Source organism: Scyliorhinus torazame, chromosome 3, assembly GCF_047496885.1.
Source record: "Scyliorhinus torazame isolate Kashiwa2021f chromosome 3, sScyTor2.1, whole genome shotgun sequence".
Taxonomy (NCBI): Eukaryota; Metazoa; Chordata; class Chondrichthyes; order Carcharhiniformes; family Scyliorhinidae; genus Scyliorhinus; species Scyliorhinus torazame.
Window position 1 is genome coordinate 362,690,964 of NC_092709.1, and position 26,662 is coordinate 362,717,625.

The following is a 26,662-nucleotide window of genomic DNA, read 5'->3' on the forward strand; positions in this document are numbered from 1 at the left end:
AGTTTTCTATAGGCCCCCAAATAGTAATAGAAATGTGGAGGAAGAAATTGCAAAACAGATTATGGATAGGTGTGGAGGTCTCAGGGTAGTTGTCATGGGTGACTTTAACTTTCCAAATATTGACTGGAACCTCTACAGGTCGAACAGTTCGGATGGGGCAGTTTTTGTACAGTGTGTGCAGGAGGGTTTCCTGACACAATATGTGGATAGACCGACAAGAGGCGGGGCCACATTGGATTTAGTACTGGGTAATGAACCGGGCCAAGTGTTAGATTTGTTTGTGGGAGAGCACTTTGGAGATAGTGACCACAATTCGGTGTCTTTCACTATTGCAATGGAGAGGGATAGGGCCATATGGCAGGGCAAGGTTTATAATTGGGGGAGGGGTAATTATGATGCGATTAGGCAAGAATTAGGAAGCATAAGATGGGAACGGAAACTGTCAGGGAAAGGCACAAATGAAAAGTGGAGCTTGTTCAAGGAACAAATACTGCGTGTCCTTGATTAGCATGTCCCTGTCAGGCAGGGAGGAAACGGCCATGTGAGGGAACCATGGTTCACAAAAGAGGTTGAATGTCTTGTCAAGAGGAAAAAGGAAGAGTATGTAAGGATGAGAAAACAAGGTTCAGTTGGGTCGCTTGAGGGTTACAAGGTAGCAAGGAATGAGCTGAAAAAAGGGCTTAGGAGAGCTAGGAGGGGGCATGAGAAGTCCTTGGCGGGTCGGATCAAGGAAAACCCCAAGGCTTTTTACTCTTATGTGAGAAATAAAAGAATGACCAGGGTGAGGGTAGGGCCGGTCAAGGACGGTAGTGGGAACTTGTGCATGGAGTCAGAAGAAATAGGAGAGGTGTTAAATGAACACTTATCTTCAGTGTTCACAAAGGAGAGGGGACATGTTTTTGAAGATGAGAGTGTGATTCAGGCGGGTAGGCTGGAGGAAGTAGATGTTCTGAGGACGGATGTATTAGCAATTTTGAAAAACCTGAGGGTCGACAAGTCCCCTGGGCCAGATTGGATATACCCAATGATTCTTTGGGAGGCAAGGGATGAGATTGCAGAGCCTTTGGCTTTGATCTTTGGGTCCTCGCTGTCCACGGGGATAGTGCCAGAGGACTGGAGAGTGGCGAATGTTGTTTCTCTGTTCAAGAATGGGACTAGGAATGACCCTGGTAATTATAGGACAGTTAGTCTTATTTCGGTGGTCGGGAAGATAATGGAAAAGGTCCTGAAGGATAGGATTTATGACCATTTGGAAAGATGCAGCTTAATCCGGGATAGTCAACACGGGTTCGTGAAGGGTAGGTCTTGCCTCACAAATTTGATTGAATTCTTTGAGGAGGTAACTAAGTGTGTAGATGAAGGTAGAGCAGTTGATGTCGTATACATGGATTTCAGTAAGGTGTTTGATAAGGTTCCCCATGGTCGGCTCATGAAGAAAGTAAGGAGGTGTGAGATAGAGGTGAATTTGGCCAATTGGATAAGTAACTGGCTATCACATAGAAGACAGAGGGTGGTGGTGAATGGAAAATTTTCAGACTGGAGACCAGTTACCAGCGGTGTACCACAGGGATCGGTGCTGGGTTCTCTGCTATTTGTGATTTTTATCAATGACTTGGAGGAGGGGGCTGAAGGGTGGGTCAGTAAATTTGCTGATGACACCAAGATTGGTGGAGTAGTGGATGAGGTGGAGGGCTGTTGTAGGCTGCAAAGAGACATTGATAGGATGCAGAGCTGGGCCGAAAAATGGCAGATGGAGTTTAACCCTGATAAGTGCGAGGTGATTCATTTTGGTAGGAAAAATTTGAATGCGGATTACAGGGTCAATGGCAGGGTTCTGAGGAATGTGGAGGAACAGAGAGATCTTGGGGTTCATGTCCACAGATCTCTGAAGGTTGCCACTCAAGTGGATAGAGCTGTGAAGAAGGCTTATTAGGTGTGTTAGCGTTTATTAACAGGGGGATTGAGTTTAAGAGCCGTGGGGTTATGCTGCAACTATACATGACCCTGGTGAGACCACATTTGGAGTATTGTGTGCAGTTCTGGTCACCTCATTATAGGAAGGATGTGGAAGCATTGGAAAGGGTGCAAAGGAGATTTACCAGGATGCTGCCTGGTTTGCAGGATAGGTTGAGGAAAGGTTGAGGGAGCTAGGGCTTTTCTCTTTGGAGCGGGGGAGGATGAGAGGTGACTTAATAGAGGTTTATAAGATAATGAGGGGGATAGATAGAGTGGACGTTCAGAGACTATTTCCTCGGGTGGATGTAGCTGTTACAAGGGGGCATAACTATAAGGTTCAGGGTGGGAGATATAGGAGGGATGTCAGAGGTAGGTTCTTTACTCAGAGAGTGGTTAGGGTGTGGAATGGACTGCCTGCTGTGATAGTGGAGTCGGACACTTTAGGAACTTTCAAGCGGTTATTGGATAGGCACATGGAGCACACCAGAATGACGGGGAGTGGGATAGCTTGATCTTGGTTTCGGACAAGGCTCGGCACAACGTCGAGGGCCGAAGGGCCTGTCCTGTGCTGTACTGTTCTATGTATGTGGAATGAGTTACCGGAGGAAGTGGCTGAGGCAGCGACATTGACAACATTTTGTTTTGATTTGATTTGATTTATTATTGTCACATGTATTAGTAACTTTTTCACAGTAACTTCATTGAAGCCTACTTGTAACAAAAAGTAATTATTATTATTGTACAGTGAAAAGTATTGTTTCTTGCATGCTGTACAAACAATGCACACCGTACATAGGGAAGGAAGGAGAGACTGCAGACTATAATGTTACAGTTATAGCAAGGTGTAGAGAAAAGATCAACTTAATACGAGGTAGGTCCATTCAAAAGTCTGATGGCAGTCGGGAAGAAGCTGTTCTTGAGTCGGTTGGTACGTGACCTCAAACTTTGGTATTTTTTTCCTGACGGAAGAAGGTGGAAGAGAGTATGTCCGGGGTGCGTGGGGTCCTTAATTATGCTGGCTGCCTTTCCGAGGCAGCGGGAATTATAGATAGAGTCAATGGATGGGAGGCTGGTTTGCGTGATGGGCTACATTCACAACCTTTTGTAATTTCTTGGGCAGAGCAGGCTCCATACCAAGCTGTGATACACCCAGAAAGAATAATTTCTGTGGTGCATCTGTAAAAGTTGGTGAGAGTCATGGCAAATTTCCTTAGTTTTCTGAGAAAGTAGAGTCGTTGGTGGGCTTTCTTAACTATAGTGTCGGCATGGGGGGACCAGGACAGGCTGTTGGTGATCTGGTCACCTAAAGACTTGAAGCTCTCGACCCTTTCTACTTCGTTCCCATTGATGTAGACATGGGCATGTTCCCCACTACGCTTCCTGATGTCGATGACAATCTCCTTAGTTTTGTTGACATTGACAGAGAGGTTATTGTCGTCGCACCAGTTCAAAGTTGAAATAAAAATTGAAATGAAAATTGCTTATTGTCACAAGTAGGCTTCAAATGAAGTTACTGTGAAAAGCCCCTGGTCACCACAGTCCGGCGCCTGTTCAGGGAGGCTGGTACGGGAATTGAACCGTGCTGCTGGCCTGCCTTGGTTGCTTTAAAAGCCAGCTATTTAACCCTGTGCTAAACCAGCCCCTTTAAAAGGCATGTGGACAGATACATGGATATGAAAGGGTTAGAGGGTTATGGGCTAAATGCAGGCAAATGGGGTTAGCTCAGATGGACTTTTTGGTTGGCATGGGCCAGTTTGGGTCGAAGGGCCTTTCTCCATGCTGTAGATTCTATGTCGATCAGTCAAACCAGGTCGGTCAAGGCAGCCTTGAGGAGTTCATAGAATGTATCTGCGATAGTTTCCTCGAACAGTACGCTATGGAACCTATGAGGGAGCAAGCTATCCTCGATCTGGTCCTGTGTAATGAAACAGGAACAATTAATAATCTCATATTTAGGGTTCCTCTCGGAGGGGACAATCACAGTATGGATGAATTTAAAATACAGATGGAGTGTGAGAAGGTAAAATCCAATACCAGTGTCTTGTGCTGTAGCAAAGGAGATTACCATGGGATAAGGGAGGAGTTGGCTAATGTAGACTGGGAGCAAAGACTTTGTGGTGGGACAATTAAGGAGCAGTGGAGGACTTTCAAAGTCATTTTTCACAGTGCTCAGAAAAACTATATACCAGTGAGAAGGAAGGACTGTAGGAAAAGGGATAATCAGACATGGGTATCTTGGGAAATAAAGGAGGGTATGAAATTGAAAGAAAATGCAAAATGAAACTCTCAGCAGGTCTGGCAGCATCTGTAGCGAGTGAAAAGAGCTAACGTTTCGAGTCCAGATGGCCCTTTGTCAAAGCTAAAAAACAGAGAAAGTGGGAGATATTTATTACTGCATGGAACGATGATGTGATTGCAATTACAGAGACATGGTTAAAGGAGGAACAGGATTGGCAGCTTAACATCCGGGATATCGGTGTTTTAGATGGGACAGAAGGGGAAATAAAAGAGGTGGGATTGCTGATCAGGGAGCAGATCACAGCTGTGTTGAGGGAGGACACATTGGAGGGAGCTTGTAGTGAGGCATTATGGGTGGAGCTCAGGAATAAGAAGGGTGAAATCACAATGTTGGGAGTGTTGGTACCTCCCAGCAGCCCGCAGGAGGCAGAGGAACATTGTATAGTCAGATACTGACAAGGTGTGAAAAAAGCAGGTTGTAATGGGCGACTTTAACTCCCCCCATACTGACTGGGAATCCCTCACAGCCAGGGGCTCGGATGGAGAGCAATTTGTTAGATGTTTCCAGGCGGAATTTTTGATCCAGTATATTGACAATCCAACCAGGGAGGGGGCCATATTCAGCTTGGTATTGGGGAATGAACCAGGTGATTGATGTTTCAGTGGGGGAGCATTTTGGGCTTAGCAACCATCCTGTGCAATAGTACTGATGACTTGTGCTCCAGAACTTGCCGCACCCCTAGCCCAGCTGTTCCAGTACAGCTACAACACTGGCAGCTACCCGGCAATGTGGAAACTTGCCCAGGTGTGTCCTGTACACAAGAAACAAGACAAATCCAACCCAGCCAATTACCGCCCTGTCAGTCTACTCTCCATCGTCAGCAAAGTGATGGAAGGAGTCATCAACAGTGCTATCAAGCAGCACTTACTCAGCAATAACCTGCTCACGGACACTCAGTTTGGGTTCCGCCAGAGTCACTCAGCTCCTGACCTCATTACAGCCTTGGTTCAAACATGGACAAAAGCACAAATGCCAGAGGTGAGGCGAGAGTGACTGCTCTTGAAATGAAATGAAATGAAAATCACTTATTGTCACAAGTAGGCTTCAAATGAAGTTACTGTGAAAAGCCCCTAGTCGCCACATTCCGCCGCCTGTTCAGGGAGGCTGGTACGGGAATTGAACCGTGCTACTGGCCTGCCTTGGTCTGCTTTCAAAGCCAGCGATTTAGCCCTGTGCTAAACCAGCCCCAAACCTCTTGGCATCTAGGCAGCATTTGACCGAGTGTGGCATCAAGGAGCCCGAGCTAAACTGGAGTCAATGGGAATCAGGGGGAAAACTCTCCTCTGGTTGGAGTCAGACCCGGCACAAAGGAAGATGGTTGTGGTGGTTGGAGGTCAATCCTCTCAGCTCCAGGACATCACTGCAGGAGTTCCTCAGGGTCATGTCCTAGGCCCAACCATCTTCAGCTGCTTCATCAATGACCTGCCTTCCATCATAAGGTCAGAAGTGGGGATGTTTGCTGATGACTGCACAATATTCAGCACCATTCGTGACTCCTCAGATACTGAAGCAGTCCTTGTCCAAATGCAGCAAGACCTGGACAATATCCAGGCTTGGGCTGTGTCATGTGACAGTACCTTTAAGAAATGGGTGTTTAAGAAATGTATTTTTAAGAAATGGGTGTTTATCAGTGATGTCAGAGAGTGGGTGGAGCTGGGCTGTTTGTCAACTTTTTACTTTTGTTTTAGGCTGTATGCTGCAGAGTGTGTTTTAGTTTCATTTTCAGAGCTGGATAGTTGCAGTCACAGCCAGAAGGTGTATGAGTCTCTCTTTTTATAATCTAAAGACTGAAAATCGATCCTTTGGTGATTTAAAACTAATAACCACTCTCAGTAGTGACTTTAACCTGATGTGCTTCTGTTTAAAGTTTTTAAAAAGTCTTATCGATGTTATAAGGACAGCTTAAGGATTACTTAGTGTTGTATTCTTTGGGGGTTATATTTGAATTAATGGTTGCCAAGATGTTTACTCTATGTTTTATAAAGGTTAACTTGAGTTCGTAGAATAAACATTGTTTTGCTTTAAAAAATACTTTTCCATTTCTGCTGTACCACACCTGTAGAGTGGGCCGTGTGCTCCCCATAATCACAATCTATTAAAAGTTGTGGGTCAGGTGAACTCCATGATACACTTTGGGGTTCTCTAAACCCTGGCCCATAACAAATTGGGAGCTCGAGGGGGATAAAAGTCTATCTATTGGATTGGCTTAGTGAACTTAAAGACAGTGAGGGGTGAGCATATTGTGGTTGCTTTTCAGGTGTGGTATTCTAGTTTAAGTGGGGAGTGTGTTGTGGACAATGGATCTTTCAGAGGCTCTGAAGTTTTTTGGGGTAGAGACGGTCACACGCAGTACCTTACGGACAGAGACTAAAAGCAGACTGTTAGATTTGGCAAAAACATTGCAGTTAACATTACCTGACAAAATGCGAAAAGACGAGGTAATTATGGCGGTGGCTAAGCATTTAAAGTTGCCTGAGATAGAGTTTGACTCATTGGAAATGGCAAAAATTCAGTTAAAAATTAAACAAATGGAAAATGAGAAAGAATTAAAGCCGTTTGAATATGAAAGAGAGGAAAAAGAAAGAGAGAGCGCGGAAAAAGAAAGAGAAAGAGATAGAGAGGAAAAAGGAAGAGAGAGAGAGGAAAAAGAAAAGGAGAAGAAAGGAGAAAAGAAAGAATAGCCCTAGCAGAACAAATAGAAAGAGAAAGGGAGATACAGATCAGGGAAAAAGATAAAGAGAGAGAATTTAAACTTCAGAAAATGGCCATGAAACATGACAGCCAGTAAAAATTGGCAGACGTAAAGGGAAATGTACAGTTGGATGATAGTGATGAGTATAGTGAGAAAGAGCGATAAAGTCAAAGGCTTGGTGGGAATCTATTTAAATATGTCCAAGCATTGCCAAGGTTTGATGAGAAGGAGGTAGAAGCCTTTTTCATTTCATTTGAGAAGGTAGCTAAACAAAGGAAATGGCCACAGGATATGTGGGGTCTAACTGATTCAAACAAAGCTCATAGGTAGGGCAAGTGAAGTGTTTGCATCACTGCTGGAGGAGGTATCTGGGACGTATGAGGAGGTGAAAAAATCCATCTTAAGTGCATGTGAACTAGTGCCTGAAGCCTACAGACAAAGGTTTAGAAATTTAAGGAAAGAATTTGGTCAAACATACATGGAGTTTGAAAGGCTCAAACAGAGTAATTTTGATAGGTGGATAAGGGTTTTGAAAATAGACCAAACGTATGAAGATCTCAGAGAAATTATACTTTTGGAGGAGTTTAAAAATTCAATTCCTGATGTAGTGAGAACTCATGTAGAAGAGCAGAGGGTTAAAACTGCAAGATTAGCAGCAGAACTGACAGATGATTATAAATTAGTTCATAAATCAAAGCTTGGTTTCCAACATCAGTTTCAGCCTGTGAGAGATAGAAACTGAGGAAAAGAGAAATACTCAAGTGGTGGAGGTAAAGGTGATCTGATGGGAGACAATAAGGACAGTGTATCTCAGATTAAAAAAGAAATCCAGGAGGGGGGAAAAGAAATGAAAAGTTTCAAATGTTTTCACTGTAATAAACTGGGCCATGTAAAGTCAGTGTTGATGGTTGAAGAAAAGCACTGGGAAGGCTGATGTGGTAAAACAGGATAAGACAGTGGCGTTTATTAAAGTGGTAAAGGAAAGCCCAAGTGAAGCAAAGGAGGGGCAAAATATTGTGCAGCCTGATCAAGAGGTGATTGATAAGAAGGTGCCAGATCTCTTTAAATAATTTACTTGTGTGGGTAAAGTTTACTCATGTGTATCAGGAGGAGCAGGTAAAGAATTTTAAGAGATCCGGGAGCTAGTCAATCTTTAATGGTAAGAGATGAGGAGTTATGTAGTTTGGGAAGAATGTTGCCAGAAAAGGTGGTGATATGTGGAATTCAGGGTGAGAGGAGTAGTTCCATTATATAATGTAAAGTTGGAAAGTCCAGTGAAGAGTTTTGAAGTGGTAGTAGGGGTAATAGAGAAACTATCTTGTCCAGGAATACAGTTTATCTTGGGTAATCATATAGCTGGATCGCAGGTGGGAGTGATGCCTACTGTGGTTGATAAGCCAGTGGAAAATCAGACAACTGAAGTGTAGAAGGACGAATATTCTAGGATTTTTCAGGATTGTGTAGTAACAAGGTCGCAAAGTCACAGGTTAAGACAAAATCAAAGAGTGAAGATGAAGTTGAAGTGCACTTATCAGAAACGATTTTTGATAAGATGGTTGAGAAAGAACAAGAACAGGTGGAGGATGAGGCGGATATTTTTAGTTCAGGAAAATTGGCTGAGTTACAACAGAATGATATATAAATAAAACAAATGTATCAGAAAGCATATACGGAAGAGGAATCTGCGTGTATACCAGAGTGTTATTATGGAAAAGTAATGTCTTGATGAGAAAATGGAGACCTTTACATATGCAGGCGGATGAAACGTGGGCAGAAGTTCATCAAGTAGCATTGCCGGTAGGGTATAGAAAGGAGGTGTTGCGGGTTGCACATGAGGTACCAGTGGGAGGTCATTTGGGAAAAGGAAAACTCAAGCTAAAATCCAGAAACATTTTTATTGGCCTGGACTACATAAAGATGTAGTTAAATTTTGTCAATCATGTCACACATGTCGAGTGATAGGGAAACCTCAAGCAGTGATAAAACCAGCGTCCTTAATACCCATTCCAGCATTTGAGGAACCTTTTACAAGGGTCCTAGTTGATTGCATCAGAACGATTCTAAAACGAAAAGTGGGAATCAATATCTTTTAACGATAATGGATGTGTCTACTCGGTTTCCAGAGGCCATTCCAGTACATAATATTCCAGCTAAAAAGATTTTGGAGGAGTTACTTAAATTCTTTACTCGATATGGACCACCCACAGAAATACAGGCAGATCAAGGATCAAAATATACCTCAAGGTTATTCAAAGAAATTATGGATAGCTTAGGAATAAAACAATTTAAATCAACTGCGTACCATCCAGAATCGCAGGGAGCGTCAGAAAGGTGGCATCAGACATTAAAGACAATGTTGAGGGCTTATTGTCAAGATTACCCAGAGGATTGTGATAAAGGAATTCCATTTGTACTGTTTGCAATTAGGGATGCACCTAATGAGACAACCAAATTCAGTCCTTCAGAACTAATTTTTGGTCATGAGGTAAGAGGACCACTTTAATAGTTTAAGGAGACATTGGTGAGTTAGAAATCGGAAATTATATTATTGGATTATGTGTCAAATTTTAGGGAATGATTAAATAGAGCAGATGAATTGGCTGGACAACATTTAAAAACGGGTAGCGGACAATAATCCAAAGTTCGTAGTTTTGCCAGTGGAGATAAAGTTTTAGTGTTGTTACCAGTGGTAGGTGAACCTTTAAAAGCTAGGTTTTGTGGACCGTATCAGATTGAAAGGAAATGAATTGGGGTGAATTATGTGGTAAGAACGCCAGATGGAAGGAAGACTCACCGAGTGTGCCATGTGAATGTGCTTCAAAGGTACTTTGAAAGGGAAGGAGAGAAAAAGGAGGTTTTAATGATTCTAACTCAAAGTGACAAACCAAATCCAGATGACTGTGAATTTGACATACCTCAAATTAAATTGGAAAACAAGGATATTCTTAAAAATTGGGATAAATTGTTGAGTTACCGTCCAGAGGAAAACGAACTGACCTGAAAGAGTTATTGATATCACATGGGCAAGTTTGTGGAGATAAATTGGGAAGTACTAAAATGGCTATACATGATGTAGATGTGGGAAATTCTGTTCCAATCAAAGAAGATCCATAAAGATGTTCCCGAAGGTTCCGGACCTCATCCGATTATCTTCGAAGCTTTCCGTCGTCACCTGGGCCTCCGAAGGTCGTCCTCAGTACTCCCCCCATCCTGCCGACTACGCCAAAATGTAGGAATCTTTAATTTATGGGATCTTAACCTGTCGAACTGCGCCAAGTTTGGGGGAAGCTTAGTTGATGAATCAAAGTCCTGGCGCAATACGACAAGTTGTAAGATTTGTAATATTTCAGGACTATGCCAAGCTGTTCGATTCCTAGTATCATTCGACTGCGTAAATTTGAAGGAATTTATATCATTTCTGCTATTCCGTTATCAGTAGCACTTTGCGAATACTGAGACTCAGCAGAAACTTCAGTTAAAACTTCTCAGGTGCCAAAAAGAATTGTTTTATTTGTAGTCGCTTGATTACAATTTGAAAGTCATTTAAAAGGCAATTCGTAGACAATTCGAAGCTTTCAGAGAATTACAGACATTATCTTTTTTGCTTAGGCAGACAGCTCGAAAGTAACTTTTAAACGGTCAAAGTCTGGCAATGAAACATGAAGAGAGAAAGCTAATCTTCAGCTAAACTCAAACTCAAAGTCAAAAGTACACTCCATCACTGACACGGACTAACAGAACCCCCAAAAGACATCTCAAAAATGGAGACTATTAAGGACAAAACTGACTAAACTAACAGAAAGACAACAGAACACAAAGACACTACAGAAAGACTCATTGACAGAATCAAAGACAGAAATTAAGGACAGACAACACAAAAAACACACAAAAATGGCGGGCGGAAACTTTTCAGTTATACACTTTCATATCTGTCTTAAGTCATCTAATCACACCCCAATATAATCCTAATTGGTTTGGGTTAGACTCAAACACATTTGATTTGATGGCAAGCCGTCCATCTTCAATGTGCAACATCAGTTTTTCTGACCTAGCTGTTATCTGCATTCTGAACAATGGTGCTTTCATGTTGCTGTGGTATTCAGTCCTTGTCCTTGACAATTAGCACAAGCAGTGTCAAATTGTCTTGCAACTGAAGCAACTGTGCTAACCACTGTGCTACCTTGCCGCCCACAGCAGACAGATAGGCAGACACCTTTTCCCAAGATGGAAATGTCAATTACTAGGGGACATATGTTTAAAGTGTGAGGGGGAAAGTTTCGAGGAGATTGCCGAATACATGAATAGGATGGGAATAGAGGGATACGGACCCCAGAAGTGCAGAAGTTTTGTGGTTAGACAGGCATAATGATCGATGCAGGCTTGGAGGGCCGAAGGGCCTGTTCCTGTTCTGTTCGACTGTTATCAGCTAATCTATTTTCATACATAGTCTTATTGCTCTAATTTATTTTGACAGTTCTCTCTACAATGTTTGAATATGTTTCTCACCCAATTGCTTCTTCCATGATGCAGCCAGTTGGTTGGTCTGGACAGTTACAATGACGTTCGCGTGTATCATGTGACATCCCCAGATTGTGTCCCAACTCATGAGACACTGTTGTAGCAGCAGCCAGAAAGCTCGGGCGGGTGTCCTGAGAGAGAACAGAAAGAACATAATGTGAAGAAGCTTCAATACCATAAGGGTCAACTGCAGACTGCGACCACACCCTGGGTGAGTGCGTGGTCAATTCCAACCCCAAAGGCCCTGGAGTCCCAGCATGAGTCAACTTACCAACAATTCATATTTCACATTTCCGAGATCTTTGGCATTCGATTTGATTTGATTTATTGTCACGTGTACCGAGGTACAGTGAAAAGTATTGTTCTGCGTACAGTCCAGACAAATTGTTCCATACGTCAAAAATCATCGGACATGCATACATACAAAATCTAAATACAGAGACACAGACATCGGATGAAGCATACAGGAGTGTAGAACTACTCAGTATCAGATCAGTCCATAAGAGGGTCATTTAGGAGTCTGGTGACAGTGGGGAAGAAGCTGTTTTTGAGTCTGTTCGTGCGTGTTCTCAGAGTTCTGTATCTCCTGCCCAATGGAAGAAGTTGGAAGAGTGAGTAAGCCGGGTGGGAGGGATCTTTGATTATACTGCCCACTTTCCCCAGGCAGCGGGAGGTATAGATCGAGTCAATGGATGGGAGGCAGGTTCGTGTGATGGACTAGGCGGTGTTCACGACTCTCTGAAGTTTCTTGCGGTCCTGGGCCGAGCAGTTGCCATACCAGGCTGTGATGCAGCCCGATAGGATGCTTTCTATGGTGCATCTGTAAAAGTTGGTAAGAGTTAATGTGGACATGCTGAATTTCCTTAGTTTCCTGAGGAAGTATAGGCGCTGTTGTGCTTTCTTGGTCATAGCGTCGACGTGGGTGGACCAGGACAAATATTTGGTGTTGTGCACCCCTAGGAATTTGAAACTGCTAACCATCTCCACCTCGGCCCCGTTGATGCTGACAGGGGTGTGTACAGTACTTTGCTTCCTGAAGTCAATTACCAGCTCTTTAGTTTTGCTGACGTTCAGGGAGAGATTGTGGGCGTTACACCACTCCACTAGGTTCTCTATCTCTCTCCTGTACTCTGACATTGTTCAGAATCTGACCCACTATGGTCGTGTCGTCAGCAAACAGAGAGATGGAGTTATGGGAAGGTGCCATGGCTGATGGGAGAGGTGTTGCGCATGTGTTTCTGGTATCCCTTCCAAATGCAAATGCTGAGCGATCACTTCACTTATCTCTGCCTTCCTCTGCCCTGCAGATGGATTCAAGTGAAACATGCCTGCTAATTCCAGACGTTTTGTTTTAATCACCTTTTTTAATTCACTCCCAGTTATTTTTTCCACTCCCAGGAAACTCTTAGCCTCCGAAAGAGCCATTTTATGATTATTCCCCATTAAACTGACAGAGTATCTACACCTGAAAGCAACAATTGCCCAAACTCACTGTCTTTCGGTTCCATAATCGCAAGCCAAACGAGGAATCATACTTTTTAAATCTCGCCAAAGGAGCCCACAATTATTATGTGTCCAGACCAAAACCACAATCTTTTATTAAAATCCCAGAAAGGAAACTGATTGTTATGGGTCCAAGAAGGAAATTCCAATTTTTTATGGGATTCCAAAAGAATACCCAGCTTTTTAAATTGGAAAATTGTGAGGAAATGTTACTGTGCCACAGCTTTGTTGACAATCAGGTTTGACTTGCTTATCTTGACAGAGTATCAACTGAGGGAGTGAGATTTTGTTAAAACCGAGCTGAACTGTCTGTACAATTTGATGTTCCCGAAGCAGCTGACAAACCTGGCTCCTCCCATGAAGTAGACCAGCTGCAATCCAAAAGCAAACCACATTCTTATGTCTTATTACAAAAGGTCACATTGTCCCCGGAAAAACCAGTGTCTTTGTCATCACAACAAGAGTACTGGGCTGGATTCTCTACTTCCCAGCCGTGTCCCGGTGGTGTGCAGTTTGCTGTCAATGGAATTCTATACACCCACCGTCTCCAATGGGATTTCCAATTGAAGCTGCCCCACACTTCCGGCAAAACCATGGGCTGCTGGGAGGAAAAGTGAATCTCAACAGCCAGCGAATGTCGGCTGTCATGATATACATCAGAATATCATGGTGCAATCACACTGATGGACATGCAGTGGGACCAACTAGCATACACAACATCGCAGCCAATCACCAGTGAGAGCACACGCACTATAAAGACAGGGGACAGGAGAGTTCCCGTTCATTCTAGCAGCAGCCAGCTCGGAGCACAGAGCTCACAGCCTGCAACACAGACATTCACCATGTGCTGAGTGCCTCACCTAGATAGTGATAGGACAGGGTCCACAGATAAGCTGGTAATGCACATACCCAAGCTTACAGTCTGTAATTACAGTTGAGTTGTTAATAAAATAGAGTTACACCATCTCCAGCCGTGTTGACCTGTTTGTAGACCAGAACACCCAACACAACACCGGCCACGAAATACATCTTTAAAACATTAAAATCTCTCACTTCGTCACAAAATTCAGTGGACTATTGCACTATTTTCTTGATCCTCCTACATTTTCTGATGGTCATACATTCGTCTTTTGCCTGCACACTCTTAACATGCAGAGCGACCACTCCCTAAATGTGCTTTCCACAGAGTACAGAGACCTGCAGATGCACCAGTGACTCCAGCTTTCATTCCGGTTCCAAAAATTGAAACTCAAGTTCATTCATTTGGTGATATTTCCTGCAAGCCTGTTCACCAAGGCCACTTGAAGTGTCCACATTTCCCCACATGCCACAGAATGTACATTTCACTTGACCGAGCTGCCCTGCATACCTTAGCATGACTTGCCAAATAGTATATATTAGGAAAGTGCTCCTTATTAATAGTGGAGACTTGTGCCAAAATTTTAAGAGTTGTGCCATCGGGTGACGTAGTCATGCTCACCGAATTATATCTTACAGACAATATCCTAGACACACCAATTATCATTCTGACTCACTAACAGGATAGACGCTCCGGAGTTTGCAGCACCATGCTATACAGTCAGAAAGGAGTTGTCACTGACAATGCTGAATTTTGACTCCGGACCCCATGACGCCTCGTGGCATCAGGTGAAACATGGGGAGGAAACCTCGTGCTGATCGCCACCACTATACACCAGCACCCACTCCCGCCTCCTCCAGCGAACAAATTGGTACTCCTCCAATTGAGCATAAATTGCAAGAATCAATTGGTGTAGCAATGTACTCTGGCTGGGGTGTTTCAATGGCCCTCACCAAGAGTGGCTCAGAGAACCATGCAAACCAAGTAGGTACTAGTATGGCTCTCCAGAAGATGATGGAGTGGTAAAAGAGTGCTGAGAGAGTGAATTAGCAAAGAAGTATTGAATAGTTCAGCAGGCTCAAGGAACCAAATAGTCTGTATCTAATCATATTTCTGATGTTCTTTCATTGTTACCATAAGGGAAAAAGCCTGCAAAATCATCGCCAATTTGCCTCTCAAAAATGCATTGTTCTACTGGTCATTCGCACTGTCATTGTCATTGTGAAGTCCCATCTCCAATCTGAGGGCATCACTCATTGTGTTATGAGGCACTCCCACAGTGTCCAATGGGATGTATTCAGAACAAGGGAGACTGGTGACTTTTGCCTGCAGCTCAGTAACATTATTTACCACACTATTACACTCACTCCCACTCAATCCTTCTTATTGTCATGTGAAAGTACCTTTAAGAAATGGGTGTTTAAGAAATGTACCTTGATGAAATGGGTGTTCATCAGTGATGTCAGAGTGTGGGTGGAGCTGGCTGTCTGTCAGCGTTTTACTTTTGTTTTAGGCTGTTTGCTGCAGGGTGTGTTTTAGTTTCATTTTCAGAGCTGGATAGCTGCAGTCACAGCCAGAAGGTGTATGAGTCTCTCTATCTATATTCTAAAGACTGTAAAGTGATCCTTTGGTGATTTAAAACTAATAACTGCTCTCAATAGTGACCTTAACCTGAAGTGCTTCTGTTGAAAGATTTTTTAAAAAGTGTTCTGGATGTTCAAAGGACAGCTTAAGGATTACTTAGTGTTGTATTCTTTGTGGGTTGTATTTGAATTGATGGTTGCTAAGATGTTCGCTGTTTGTTTTAAAAAGGTTAACTTGAGTTAATAGAATAAACATTGTTTTGCTTTAAAAAATACTTTTCCATTTCTGCTGTACCACACCTGCAGAGTGGGCCGTGTTCTCCCCATACCACAATCTAATAAGAGTTGTGGGTCAGGTGAACTCCACGACACACTTTGGGGTTCTCTATACCCTGGCCCATAACAAATTGGGGGCTCGTCCGAGATAAAAGTCTATCTTTTGTATTGGCTTAGTGAACTCAAGACAGTGAGGGGTGAGCATATTGTGGATGCTTTTCCGGTGTGGTATTCTAGTTTAAGTAGGGAGTGTGTTGTGGACAATGGCTCTTTCAGAGGCTCTGAGGTTTTTGGGGGTGGAGAAGTTCACACGCAGTACCTTCGGACAGAGACTAAAAACAGACTTTTAGATTTGGCAAAAACATTGTAGTTAACATTACCTGATGAAACGCGAAAAGATGAGGTAGCTGAGCATTTAAAATTGCCTGAGATACAGTCTGACTCATTAGAAATGGCAAAGATCCATTTGCAGATTAAACAACTTGAATATGAAAAAAAATTAAAGGAGCATGAATATGCAATGAGAGAAAAAGAAAGAGAAAGGGTGATACAGATCGGGGGAAAAGAAAAGGCGAGAGAAGAAAGGAACAAAGAAAGAATAGCCCTTGCAGAACAAAAAGAAAGAGATAGAGAGGAAAGGGAAAAAGAGAGAGTTTGAACTTCAGAAAATGCCTGTGAAACATAAGTCAGTTAAAATTGCCAGATGTAAAGGGAAACGTACAGTTGGATGATAGTGATGAGGATAGTGAGAAAGAGCGTGATAGTCGAAGGTTTGGTGGGGATCTATTTAAATATGTCCAAGCATTGCCAAGGTTTGATGAGAAGGAGGTGGAAGCCTTTTTCATTTCATTTGAGAAGGTAGCTAAACAAATGCAATGGCCGAGGACATGTGGGTATTACTGATTCAAACAAAGCTGGTAGGTAAGGTGAGTGAAGTGTTTGCATCATTACCGGAGGAGGTATCTGGGACGTATGAGGAGGTGAAAAAAATCCATCTTAGGTGAATATGAGCTAATGCCTGAAGCTTACAAAGGTTTAGAAATTTAAGGAAAGAATTTGGTCAAACATACATGGAGTTTGAAAGGATCAAACAGAGTAATTTTGATAGGCGGATAAAGGCTTTGAAAATAGACCAAACGTATGAAGCTCTCAGAGAAATTACACATTTGGACGAGTTTACATATTCAATTCCTGATGGAGTAAGAACTCATGTGGAAGAGCAGAGCGTTAAAACTGCGAGGTCAGCAGCAGAAATGGCAGATGATTATGAATTAGTTCATAAATCAAAGCTTGGTTTCCGACATCAGTTTCAGCCTGTGAGGGATAGAAACTGGGGACATGAGAAATACTCAAGTGGTAAAGGTGATCTGATGGGAGATAATAAGGAGAGTGTACCTCAGAATAAAAAAGAAATCCAGGATGGTGGAAAAGAAATGAATAATTTCAAATGTTTTCACTGTCATAAACTAGGCCATGTAAAGTCACAGTGTTGGTGGTTGAAGAAAAGCACTGGGAAGGCTGATGTGGTAAAACAGGATAAGACGGTGGGGTTTGTTAGAGTGGTAAAGGAAAGCCCAAGGGAAGCGAAGGAGGTGCAAACGATTGTACAGCCTGTTCAAGAAGTAATTGTTAAGAAGGTGCCAGATGTCTTTAAATAATTTACTTGTGTGGGTAAAGTTTACTCATGTGTATCAGGAGCAGCAGGTAAAGAAGTCACAATTTTAAGAATTCAGGGTGAGAGGGATAGTGTTCCATTATACAAGGTGTCATGCAAGAGTGTCTTTAAGAAGTGGATGTGTAAGCCATGTACCTTTAAGAAAACAGTGATGTCAGAGAGTAGGTGGAGCTCAGCTCAGGTCAGCCATTTTGCAGTCAGTTTTGCAGGTTTTTAGTTTCAGTTTAAAAGCAGTGTCTGTGTGTTTCCAGAGAGCTGCAAGTTTTGCAATTTGGTTTTGCTGTGAGCAGCTAAAAAGTGCCTGGCTGGTTTTGCTGAGAGCAGTTTAAAAGTAGAAAGCCAGTTTGCGACAGTCTCTGCCATTCGACAGAAAATATATATATCCTTTAACCTGATGTGATACTGTTTAAAGGTGTTAAGTCTCTTGGAAGTTTGAAGGAACATTTTAAGGAATTATTTACTGTTGCAATATTTTCTGAGTTATCTTTGAAGTAAGGGGTGTCAAGAGATCCAATGTTTATTTAAGATGTTAAGTTGAGTTCATGGAATAAACAGCGTTTTGTGTTTAAAAACCCACAAGTCTCCTGGACCTGATGGAATGCATCCCAGAGTGTTAAAAGAGATGGCTAGGGAAATTGTAAATGTACTAGTGATAATTTATCAAAATTCACTAGACTCTGGGGTGGTCCCAGAGGATTGGAAAGTAGCAAATGTGACACCACTGTTTAAAAAAGGTCGGCAGAAAGCGGGTAATTATAGGCCGGTAAGCTTAACTTCGGTTGTAGGGAAAATGCTGGAATCTATCATTAAGGAGGAAATAGCGGGGCACCTGGAGGGAAATTGTCCCATTGGGCAGATGTAGCATGGGTTCACAAAGGGTAGGTCGTGGCTGACTAATTTGGTAGAATTCTTTGAGAACGTTACCAGTGCAGTAGATAACGGGGAGCCAATGGATGTGGTATATCTGGATTTCCAGAAAGCTTTTGACAAGGTGCCACACAAAAGGTTGCTACATAAACTAAAGATGCATGGCATTGAGGGTAAAGTGGTAGCATGGGTAGAGGATTGGTTAACTAACAGAAAGCAGAGAGTGGGGATAAATGGGTGTTTCTCTGGTTGGCAACCTGTAACTAGTGGGGTCCCTCAAGGATCAGTGTTGGGCCCGCAGTTGTTCACAATTTACATAGACGATTTGGAGTTGGGGACCAAGTGCAATGTGTCAAAGTTTGCAGACGACACTAAGATGAGTGGTAAAGCAAAATGTGCAGAGGATGCCGGAAGTCTGCAGAAGGATTTGGATAGGTTAGGTGAATGGGCTAGGGTCTGGCAGATGGAATTCAATGTTGCCAAGTGTGAGGCTATCCATTTTGGGAGGAATAACAGCAGAATGGATTATTATTTAAACGGTAAGATGTTAAAACATGCTGCTGTGCAGAGGGACCTGGGTGTGCTGGTGCACGAGTCGCAAAAAGTTGGTGTGCAGGTGCAACAGGTGATTAAGAAGGCTAATCAAGTTTTGTCTTTCATTGCTAGAGGGATGGAGTTCAAGACTAGGGAGGTTATGATGCAATTGTATAGGGTGTTGGTGAGGCCGCATCTGGAGTATTGTGTTCAGTTTTGGTCTCCTTACCTGAGAAAGGACATATTGGCATTGGAGGGAGTGCAGAGGAGATTCACTAGGTTGATCCCAGAGTTGAGGGGATTAGATTATGACGAGAGGTTGAGTAGGCTGGGACTGTACTCATTGGAGTTTAGAAGGATGAGGGGGGATCTTATTGAAACATATAAAATTATGAAGGGAATAGATAGGATAGATGCGGGCAGGTTGTTTCCACTGGTCGGGGAAAGCAGAACTAGGGGGCATAGCCTCAAAATAAGGGGAAGTAGATTTAGGACGGAGTGTAGGAGGAACTTCTTCACCCAAAGGGTTGTGAATCTCTGGAATTCCTTGCCCTGTGAAGCAGTTGAGGCTCCTTCTTTAAACGTTTTTAAGAAAAAGATAGATACCTTTCTAAAGAATAAAGGGATTCGGGGATATGGTGTACAGGCCGGAGAGTGGAGCTGAATCCACAAAGATCAGCCATGATCTCATTAAATGGCGGAGCAGGCTCGAGGGGCCAGATGGCCTACTCCTGTTCCTAGTTCTTATGTGTCCATAATTGTAATTCCACACCTAGGGAAAAAGCTGTGTGCTCGGAAAAACAACAAATCCATTAAAGGGAGAGGTTGATTGAACTCCATGATACATTTTGGGGTTCTGAAAAGCCTCGCCCATAACAAAGGTAAGGTTTGAAAGTTCAGTGAAGAGTGGTGAAGTGGAAGTAGGAGTAATCGAGAAACTATCTTGTCCAGGAATCCAGTTTATTTTGGGTAATGATATAGCTGGATCGCAGGCGGGAGTGATGCCTACTGTGGTCGATAAGCCAGTGGAAAATCAGACAACTGAAGTGTTGAAGGACGAATATCCTGGGATTTTTCCAGATTGTGTAGTAACAAGGTCGCAAAGTCACAGGTTAAGACAAGAGGAGAAATCAAAGGGTGAAGATGAAGTTGAAGTGCAATTATCAGAAACGATTTTTGATCAGATGGTTGAAAAAGAACAAGAACAGGTGGAGGATGAGGCGGATATTTTTAGTTCAGGAAAATTGGCGGAGTTACAACAGAAAGATGTAGAAATAAACCGTATGTATTAGAAAGCATACACGGAAGAGGAATCTGCGTGTATACCAGAGTGTTATTATGGAAAAGTAATGTCTTGATGAGAAAATGGAGACCTTTACATAGGCAGGCAGATGAAAAGTGGGCAGAAGTTCATCAAGTAGTATTGCCGATAGGATATAGAAAGGAGGTGTTGCGAGTTGTACATGAGGTACCAGTGGGAGGTCATTTGGGAAAAGGAAAACTCAAGCTAAAATCCAGAAACATTTTTATTGGCCTGGACTACATAAAGATGTAATTAAATTTTGTCAATCATGTTACACATGTCAAGTGATAGGGAAACCTCAAGCAGTGATAAAACCAGCGCCCTTAATACCCATTCCAGCATTTATGGAACCTTTTACAAGGGTCCTAATTGATTGTGTAGGACCGCTTCCTAAAACGGAAAGTGTGATTCAATATCTTTTAACGATAATGGATGTGTCTACTAGGTTTCCAGAGGCCATTCCAGTACGTAATATTACAGCTAAAAAGATTGTGGAGGAGTTACTTAAATTCTTTACCAGATATGGACTACCCACAGAAATACAATTGGATCAAGGATCAAATTTTACCTGAAAGTTATTCCAAGACGTTATGGGAAGCTTAGGAATAAAACAATTTAAATCAACTGCGTACCGTCCAGAATCGCAGGGAGCATTAGAAAGGTGGCATCAGACATTAAAGACAATGTTGAGGGCTTATTGTCAAGATTATCCAGAGAATTGGGATAAAGGAATTCCATTCGTACTGTTTGCAATTGGGGATGCACCTAATGAGTCAATCAAATTCAGTCCTTTAGAACTAATTTTTGGTCATGAGGTAAGAGGACCACCTAAATTGAGGAAGTAAAAATTGGTGAGTTAGAAATCAGAAATTACACTATTGGATTACGTGTCAAATTTTAGGTAATGATTAAATAGAGCAGGTGAATTGGCTAGACAACATTTGAAAGTTGCACAAAATGTGATGAAACGGGTAGTGGACAAGAAATCCAAATTTTGTAGTTTTGCCAGTGGAAATAAAGTTTTAGTGTTGTTACCAGTGGTGGATGAACCTTTAAAAGCTAGGTTTTGTGGACCTTGTCAGATTGAAAGGAAATTAAGTGAGGTGAATTATGTGGTACAAATACCAGGTAGAAGGAAGACTCACCGAGTGTGTCAGGTGAATATGCTTAAAAGGTACTTTGAAAGGGAAGGAGACAAAAAGGAGGTTTTAATGATTCTAACTCAAAGTGATGAACCAAATCCAGATGACTGTGAATTTGACATATCTCAAATTAAATTGGAAAACGAGGATGTTCTTAAAAATTGGGATAGATTGTTGAGTTACCTTCCAGAGGAAAAACGAACTGACCTGAAAGAGTTATTGATATCACATGGGCAAGTTTGTGCAGATAAATTGGGAAGTACTAAATGGCTATACATGATGTAGATGTGGGAAATGCTGTTCCAATCAAACAACATCCATACAGACTTAACCCTTTAAAATTGGCACAGGTTAATTAAGAGATTGAGAGTATGCTTAAAAATGGCATAATTGAAGTGGGTTGCAGCCAATGGAGCTCACCCATAGTGATGGTACTTAAACCAGACGGTACCCAATGGTTGTGTGTGGTCTATGATAGGTTAATGCAGTTACAAGAATGGACTTTTATCCTATCCCACATTTGGAGGATTGCATTGAGAAAGTGGGACAATTAGCTTTTATTTCCAAATTGGATTTACTTAAAGGTTACTGGCAGGTACCTTTATACGAAAGGGCGAAGGAGATTTCAGCTTTTGTGACTCCAGATGGTATATACCAATTCAAAGTTATGCCATTTGGCATGAAAAACGCCCCAGCCACATTTCAACGGTTAACTAACAAAGTTGTTTCAGGATTACCCAATTGTGCGGTATACATCAACGATGTGGTAATTTTCAGCCAGACATAGAAAGAACATTTAAAACATCTGATGGAGTTATTTGATCGACTTCCGGAGGCGGGGTTGGTGATAAACCTAGCCAAAAGTGAATTTGGAAAAGCCCAAGTCACTTTCCTTGGCCATACAATCGGACAGGGTCGACTGGTCCCACGGGATGTGAAACCAACAGTTATTGGGGAGTTTTCAATACCCTCAACATGAAGGGATATAATGCGATTTCTTGGCATGAGTGGATTTGATCCAACATTTGTGTAAAAGTTTTGTAGTGTGGTTGCTCCACTGATGAACTTGCTGAAGACACATCAACATTTTCAGTGGACAGTGGAGTTTCAACAGGCATTTGACTGCCTGAAAGCTGTGATAACCAATGCTCCTGTGTGGAGAATTACAAGAGACTCTGTGATCAGATTGAACTAAAGTATCTGACTTTAAAGAGAAATGCCGAGGCGTAGAGAAATGGACGGATCGTGCAGAAATCTTCTTGTTCAAAGAGATGGTCAATCGAGAAGGATTTCAGTTGGAGGAAGACGAACGGAAAAAAAATGGACTATATTATTATACCTGTTTGCGTGTGTTGTTTCTTTGATATGAGAAAGTGCATTTCTTAAAGGGTAGTGAAAAGGTAAAAAAATGAAACCATCTTGAAGTTGATGGTTTATTTTTTTTCTTGTGGGGGGGGAGCTATCATGTGAGAGTACCTTTAAGAAATGGATGTTTCTTATTACCTTTAAGAAATGGGTGTTTATCAGTGATGTCAGAGTATGGGTGGAGCTAGGCTGTCTGTCAGCTTTTTACTTTCGTTTTAGGCTGTTTGCTGCAGGGTGTGTTTTAGTTTCGTTTTCAGAGCTGGATAGCTGCAGTCACAGCCAGAAGGTGTATGAGTCTCTCTCTCTGTTTTCTAAAGACTGTAAATCGATTCTTTGGTGATTTAAAACTAATAACTGCTCTCAGTAGTGACTTTAACCTGATGTGCTTCTGTTTAATGTTTTTTTAAAAGTCGTCTGGATGTTTAAAGGAAAGCGTTAAGGATTACTTAGTGTTGTGTTCTTTGGGGGTTGTATTTGAATTGATGGTTGCTAAGGTGTTCACTGTTTTAAAAAGGATAACTTGAGTTAATAGAATAAACATTGTTTTGCTTAAAAAAATACTTTTCCATTTCTGCTGTACCACACCTGTAGAACATAGAACATAGAACAATACAGCGCAGTACAGGCCCTTCGGCCCACGATGTTGCACCGAAACAAAAGCCATTTAACCTACACTATGCCATTATCATCCATATGTTTATCCAATAAACTTTTAAATGCCCTCAATGTTGGCGAGTTCATTACTGTAGCAGGTAGGGCATTCCACGGCCTCACTACTCTTTGCGTAAAGAACCTACCTCTGACCTCTGTCCTATATCTATTACCCCTCAGTTTAAAGTTATGTCCCCTCGTGCCAGCCATATCCATCCGCGGGAGAAGGCTCTCACTGTCCACCCTATCCAACCCCCTGATCATTTTGTATGCCTCTATTAAGTCTCCTCTTAACCTTCTTCTCTCCAACGAAAACAACCTCAAGTCCATCAGCCTTTCCTCATAAGATTTTCCCTCCATGCCAGGCAACATCCTGGTAAATCTCCTCTGCACCCGCTCCAAAGCCTCCACGTCCTTCCTATAATGCGGTGACCAGAACTGTACGCAATACTCCAAATGCGGCCGTACCAGAGTTCTGTACAGCTGCAACATGACCTCCCGACTCCGGAACTCAATCCCTCTACCAATAAAGGCCAACACTCCATAGGCCTTCTTCACAACCCTATCAACCTGGGTGGCAACTTTCAGGGATCCATGTACATGGACACCTAGATCCCTCTGCTCATCCACACTTTCAAGAACTTTACCATTAGCCAAATATTCCGCATTCCTGTTATTCCTTCCAAAGTGAATCACCTCACACTTCTCTACATTAAACTCCATTTGCCACCTCTCAGCCCAGCTCTGCAGCTTATCTATATCCCTCTGTAACCTGCTACATCCTTCCACACTATCGACAACACCACCGACTTTAGTATCGTCTGCAAATTTACTCACCCACCCTTCTGCGCCTTCCTCTAGGTCATTGATAAAAATGACAAACAGCAACCGCCCCAGAACAGATCCTTGTGGTACTCCACTTGTGACTGTACTCCATTCTGAACATTTCCCATCAACCACCACCCTCTGTCTTCTTTCAGCTAGCCAATTTCTGATCCACATCTCTAAATCACCCTCAATCCCCAGCCTCCGTATTTTCTGCAATAGCCTACCGTGGGGAACCTTATCAAACGCTTTGCTGAAATCCATATACACCACATCAACTGCTCTACCCTCGTCTACCTGTTCAGTCACCTTCTCAAAGAACTCAATAAGGTTTGTGAGGCATGACCTACCCTTCACAAAGCCATGCTGACTATCCCTGATCATATTATTCCTATCTAGATGATTATAAATCTTGTCTCTTATAATCCCCTCCAAGACTTTACCCACTACAGACGTGAGGCTCACCGGTCTATAGTTGCCGGGGTTGTCTCTGCTCCCCTTTTTGAACAAAGGGACCACATTTGCTGTCCTCCAGTCCTCTGGCACTATTCCTGTAGCCAATGATGACATAAACATCAAAGCCAATGGTCCAGCAATCTCTTCCCTGGCCTCCCAGAGAATCCTAAGATAAATCCCATCAGGTCCCGGGGACTTATCTATTTTCAGCCTGTCCAGAATTGCCAACACCTCTTCCCTACGTACCTCAATGCCATCTATTCTATTATCCTGGGGCTCAGCATTCTCCTCCACAACATTATCTTTTTCCTGAGTGAATACTGACGAAAAATATTCATTTAGTATCTCGCCTATCTCTTCAGACTCCAGACACAATTTCCCATCCCTGTCCTTGACTGGTCCTACTCTTTCCCGAGTCATTCGCTTATTCCTGACATACCTATAGAAAGCTTTTGGGTTTTCCTTGATCCTTCCTGCCAAATACTTCTCATGTCCCCTCCTTGCTCGTCTTAGCTCTCTCTTTAGATCCTTCCTCGCTACCTTGTAACTATCCATCGCCCCAACCGAAACTTCACACTTCATCTTCACATAGGCCTCCTTCTTCCTCTTAACAAGAGATTCCACTTCCTTGGTAAACCACGGTTCCCTCGCTCGACGCCTTCCTCCCTGCCTGACCGGTACATACTTATCAAGAACACGCAGTAGCTGATCCTTGAACAAGCTCCGCGTATCCAGTGTGCCCAACACTTGCAGCCTACTTCTCCACCTTATCCCCCCCCAAGTCACGTCTAATGGCATCATAATTGCCCTTCCCCCAGCTATAACTCTTGCCCTGTGGTGTATACTTATCCCTTTCCATCATTAACGTAAACGTCACCGAATTGTGGTCACTGTCCCCAAAGTGCTCTCCTACCTCCAAATCCAACACCTGGCCTGGTTCATTACCCAAAACCAAATCCAATGTGGCCTCGCCTCTTGTTGGCCTGTCAACATATTGTTTCAGGAAACCCTCCTGCACACACTGTACAAAAAACGACCCATCTATTGTACTCGAACTATATCTTTTCCAGTCAATATTTGGAAAGTTAAAGTCTCCCATAATAACTACCCTGTTACTTTCGCTCTTATCCAGAATCATCTTCGCCATCCTTTCCTCTACATCCCTAGAACTATTAGGAGGCCTATAAAAAACTCCCAACAGGGTGACCTCTCCTTTCCTGTTTCTAACTTCAGCCCATACTACCTCGGAAGAAGAGTCCCCATCTAGCATCCTCTCCGCCACCGTAATACTGCTCTTGACTAGCAGCGCCACACCTCCCCCTCTTTTGCCTCCTTCTCTGAGCTGACTAAAACATCTAAACCCCGGAACCTGCAACATCCATTCCTGTCCCTGCTCTATCCATGTCTCCGAAATGGCCACAACATCGAAGTCCCAGGTACCAACCCATGCTGCCAGTTCCCCAACCTTGTTTCGTATACTCCTGGCATTGAAGTAGACACACTTCAAACCACCTACCTGAACACTGGCCCCCTCCTGCGACGTCAAATCTGTGCTCCTGACCTCTATACTCTCATTCTCCCTTACCCTAAAACTACAATCCAGGTTCCCATGCCCCTGCTGCATTAGTTTAAACCCCACCAAAGTATAAATTAAAAGAAGAGGCATTCCAAATGATTTGTTGAAGTGTCATCGGGTATTTAGCACTCATGTGACACAGGAAATGTTGCTCATTAGCGTTCCTTGAATTAGTCCCTGCAAATGGTTTTTGTCACAAAGTGGCAGCAGTGATTGAGAAACTCGATAAGGAACAAAGAGTTACTTGTGCAAACACATGTAGGGTGGGTCGTGCGCTCCCCACACCACAATCTAGTAAAAGTTGTGGGTCAGGTGAACTCCATGATACACTTTGGGGTTCTCTAAACCCTGGCCCATAACAATATTGACACAAACAGATTTGAGTCCCAGGAATTTTCAGTGTTTGCACAAGTAACTCTTTGTTCCTTATCGAGTTTCTCAATCACTGCTGCCACTTTGTGACAAAAACCATTTGCAGGGACTAATTCAAGGAACGCTAATGAGCAACATTTCCTGTGTCACATGAGTGCTAAATACCCAATGACACTTCAACAAATCATTTGGAATGCCTCTTCTTTTAAT

The 26,662-nt window shown here is 42.7% G+C and overlaps 1 protein-coding gene across 2 annotated transcripts in view; it reads right to left on the bottom strand.

Moving 5' to 3' along the window:
- LOC140409647 (disintegrin and metalloproteinase domain-containing protein 12-like) overlaps positions 1 to 26,662 on the bottom strand; it is a 1,449,600-nt gene that overhangs the window by 1,099,670 nt on the left and 323,268 nt on the right. For both annotated transcript variants that reach the window (XM_072497981.1, XM_072497982.1), the window contains exon 11: positions 11,454 to 11,596. In XM_072497981.1, coding sequence (XP_072354082.1) covers positions 11,454 to 11,596 — 143 coding nt within the window. The remainder of the gene's footprint in view (positions 1 to 11,453; positions 11,597 to 26,662) is intronic.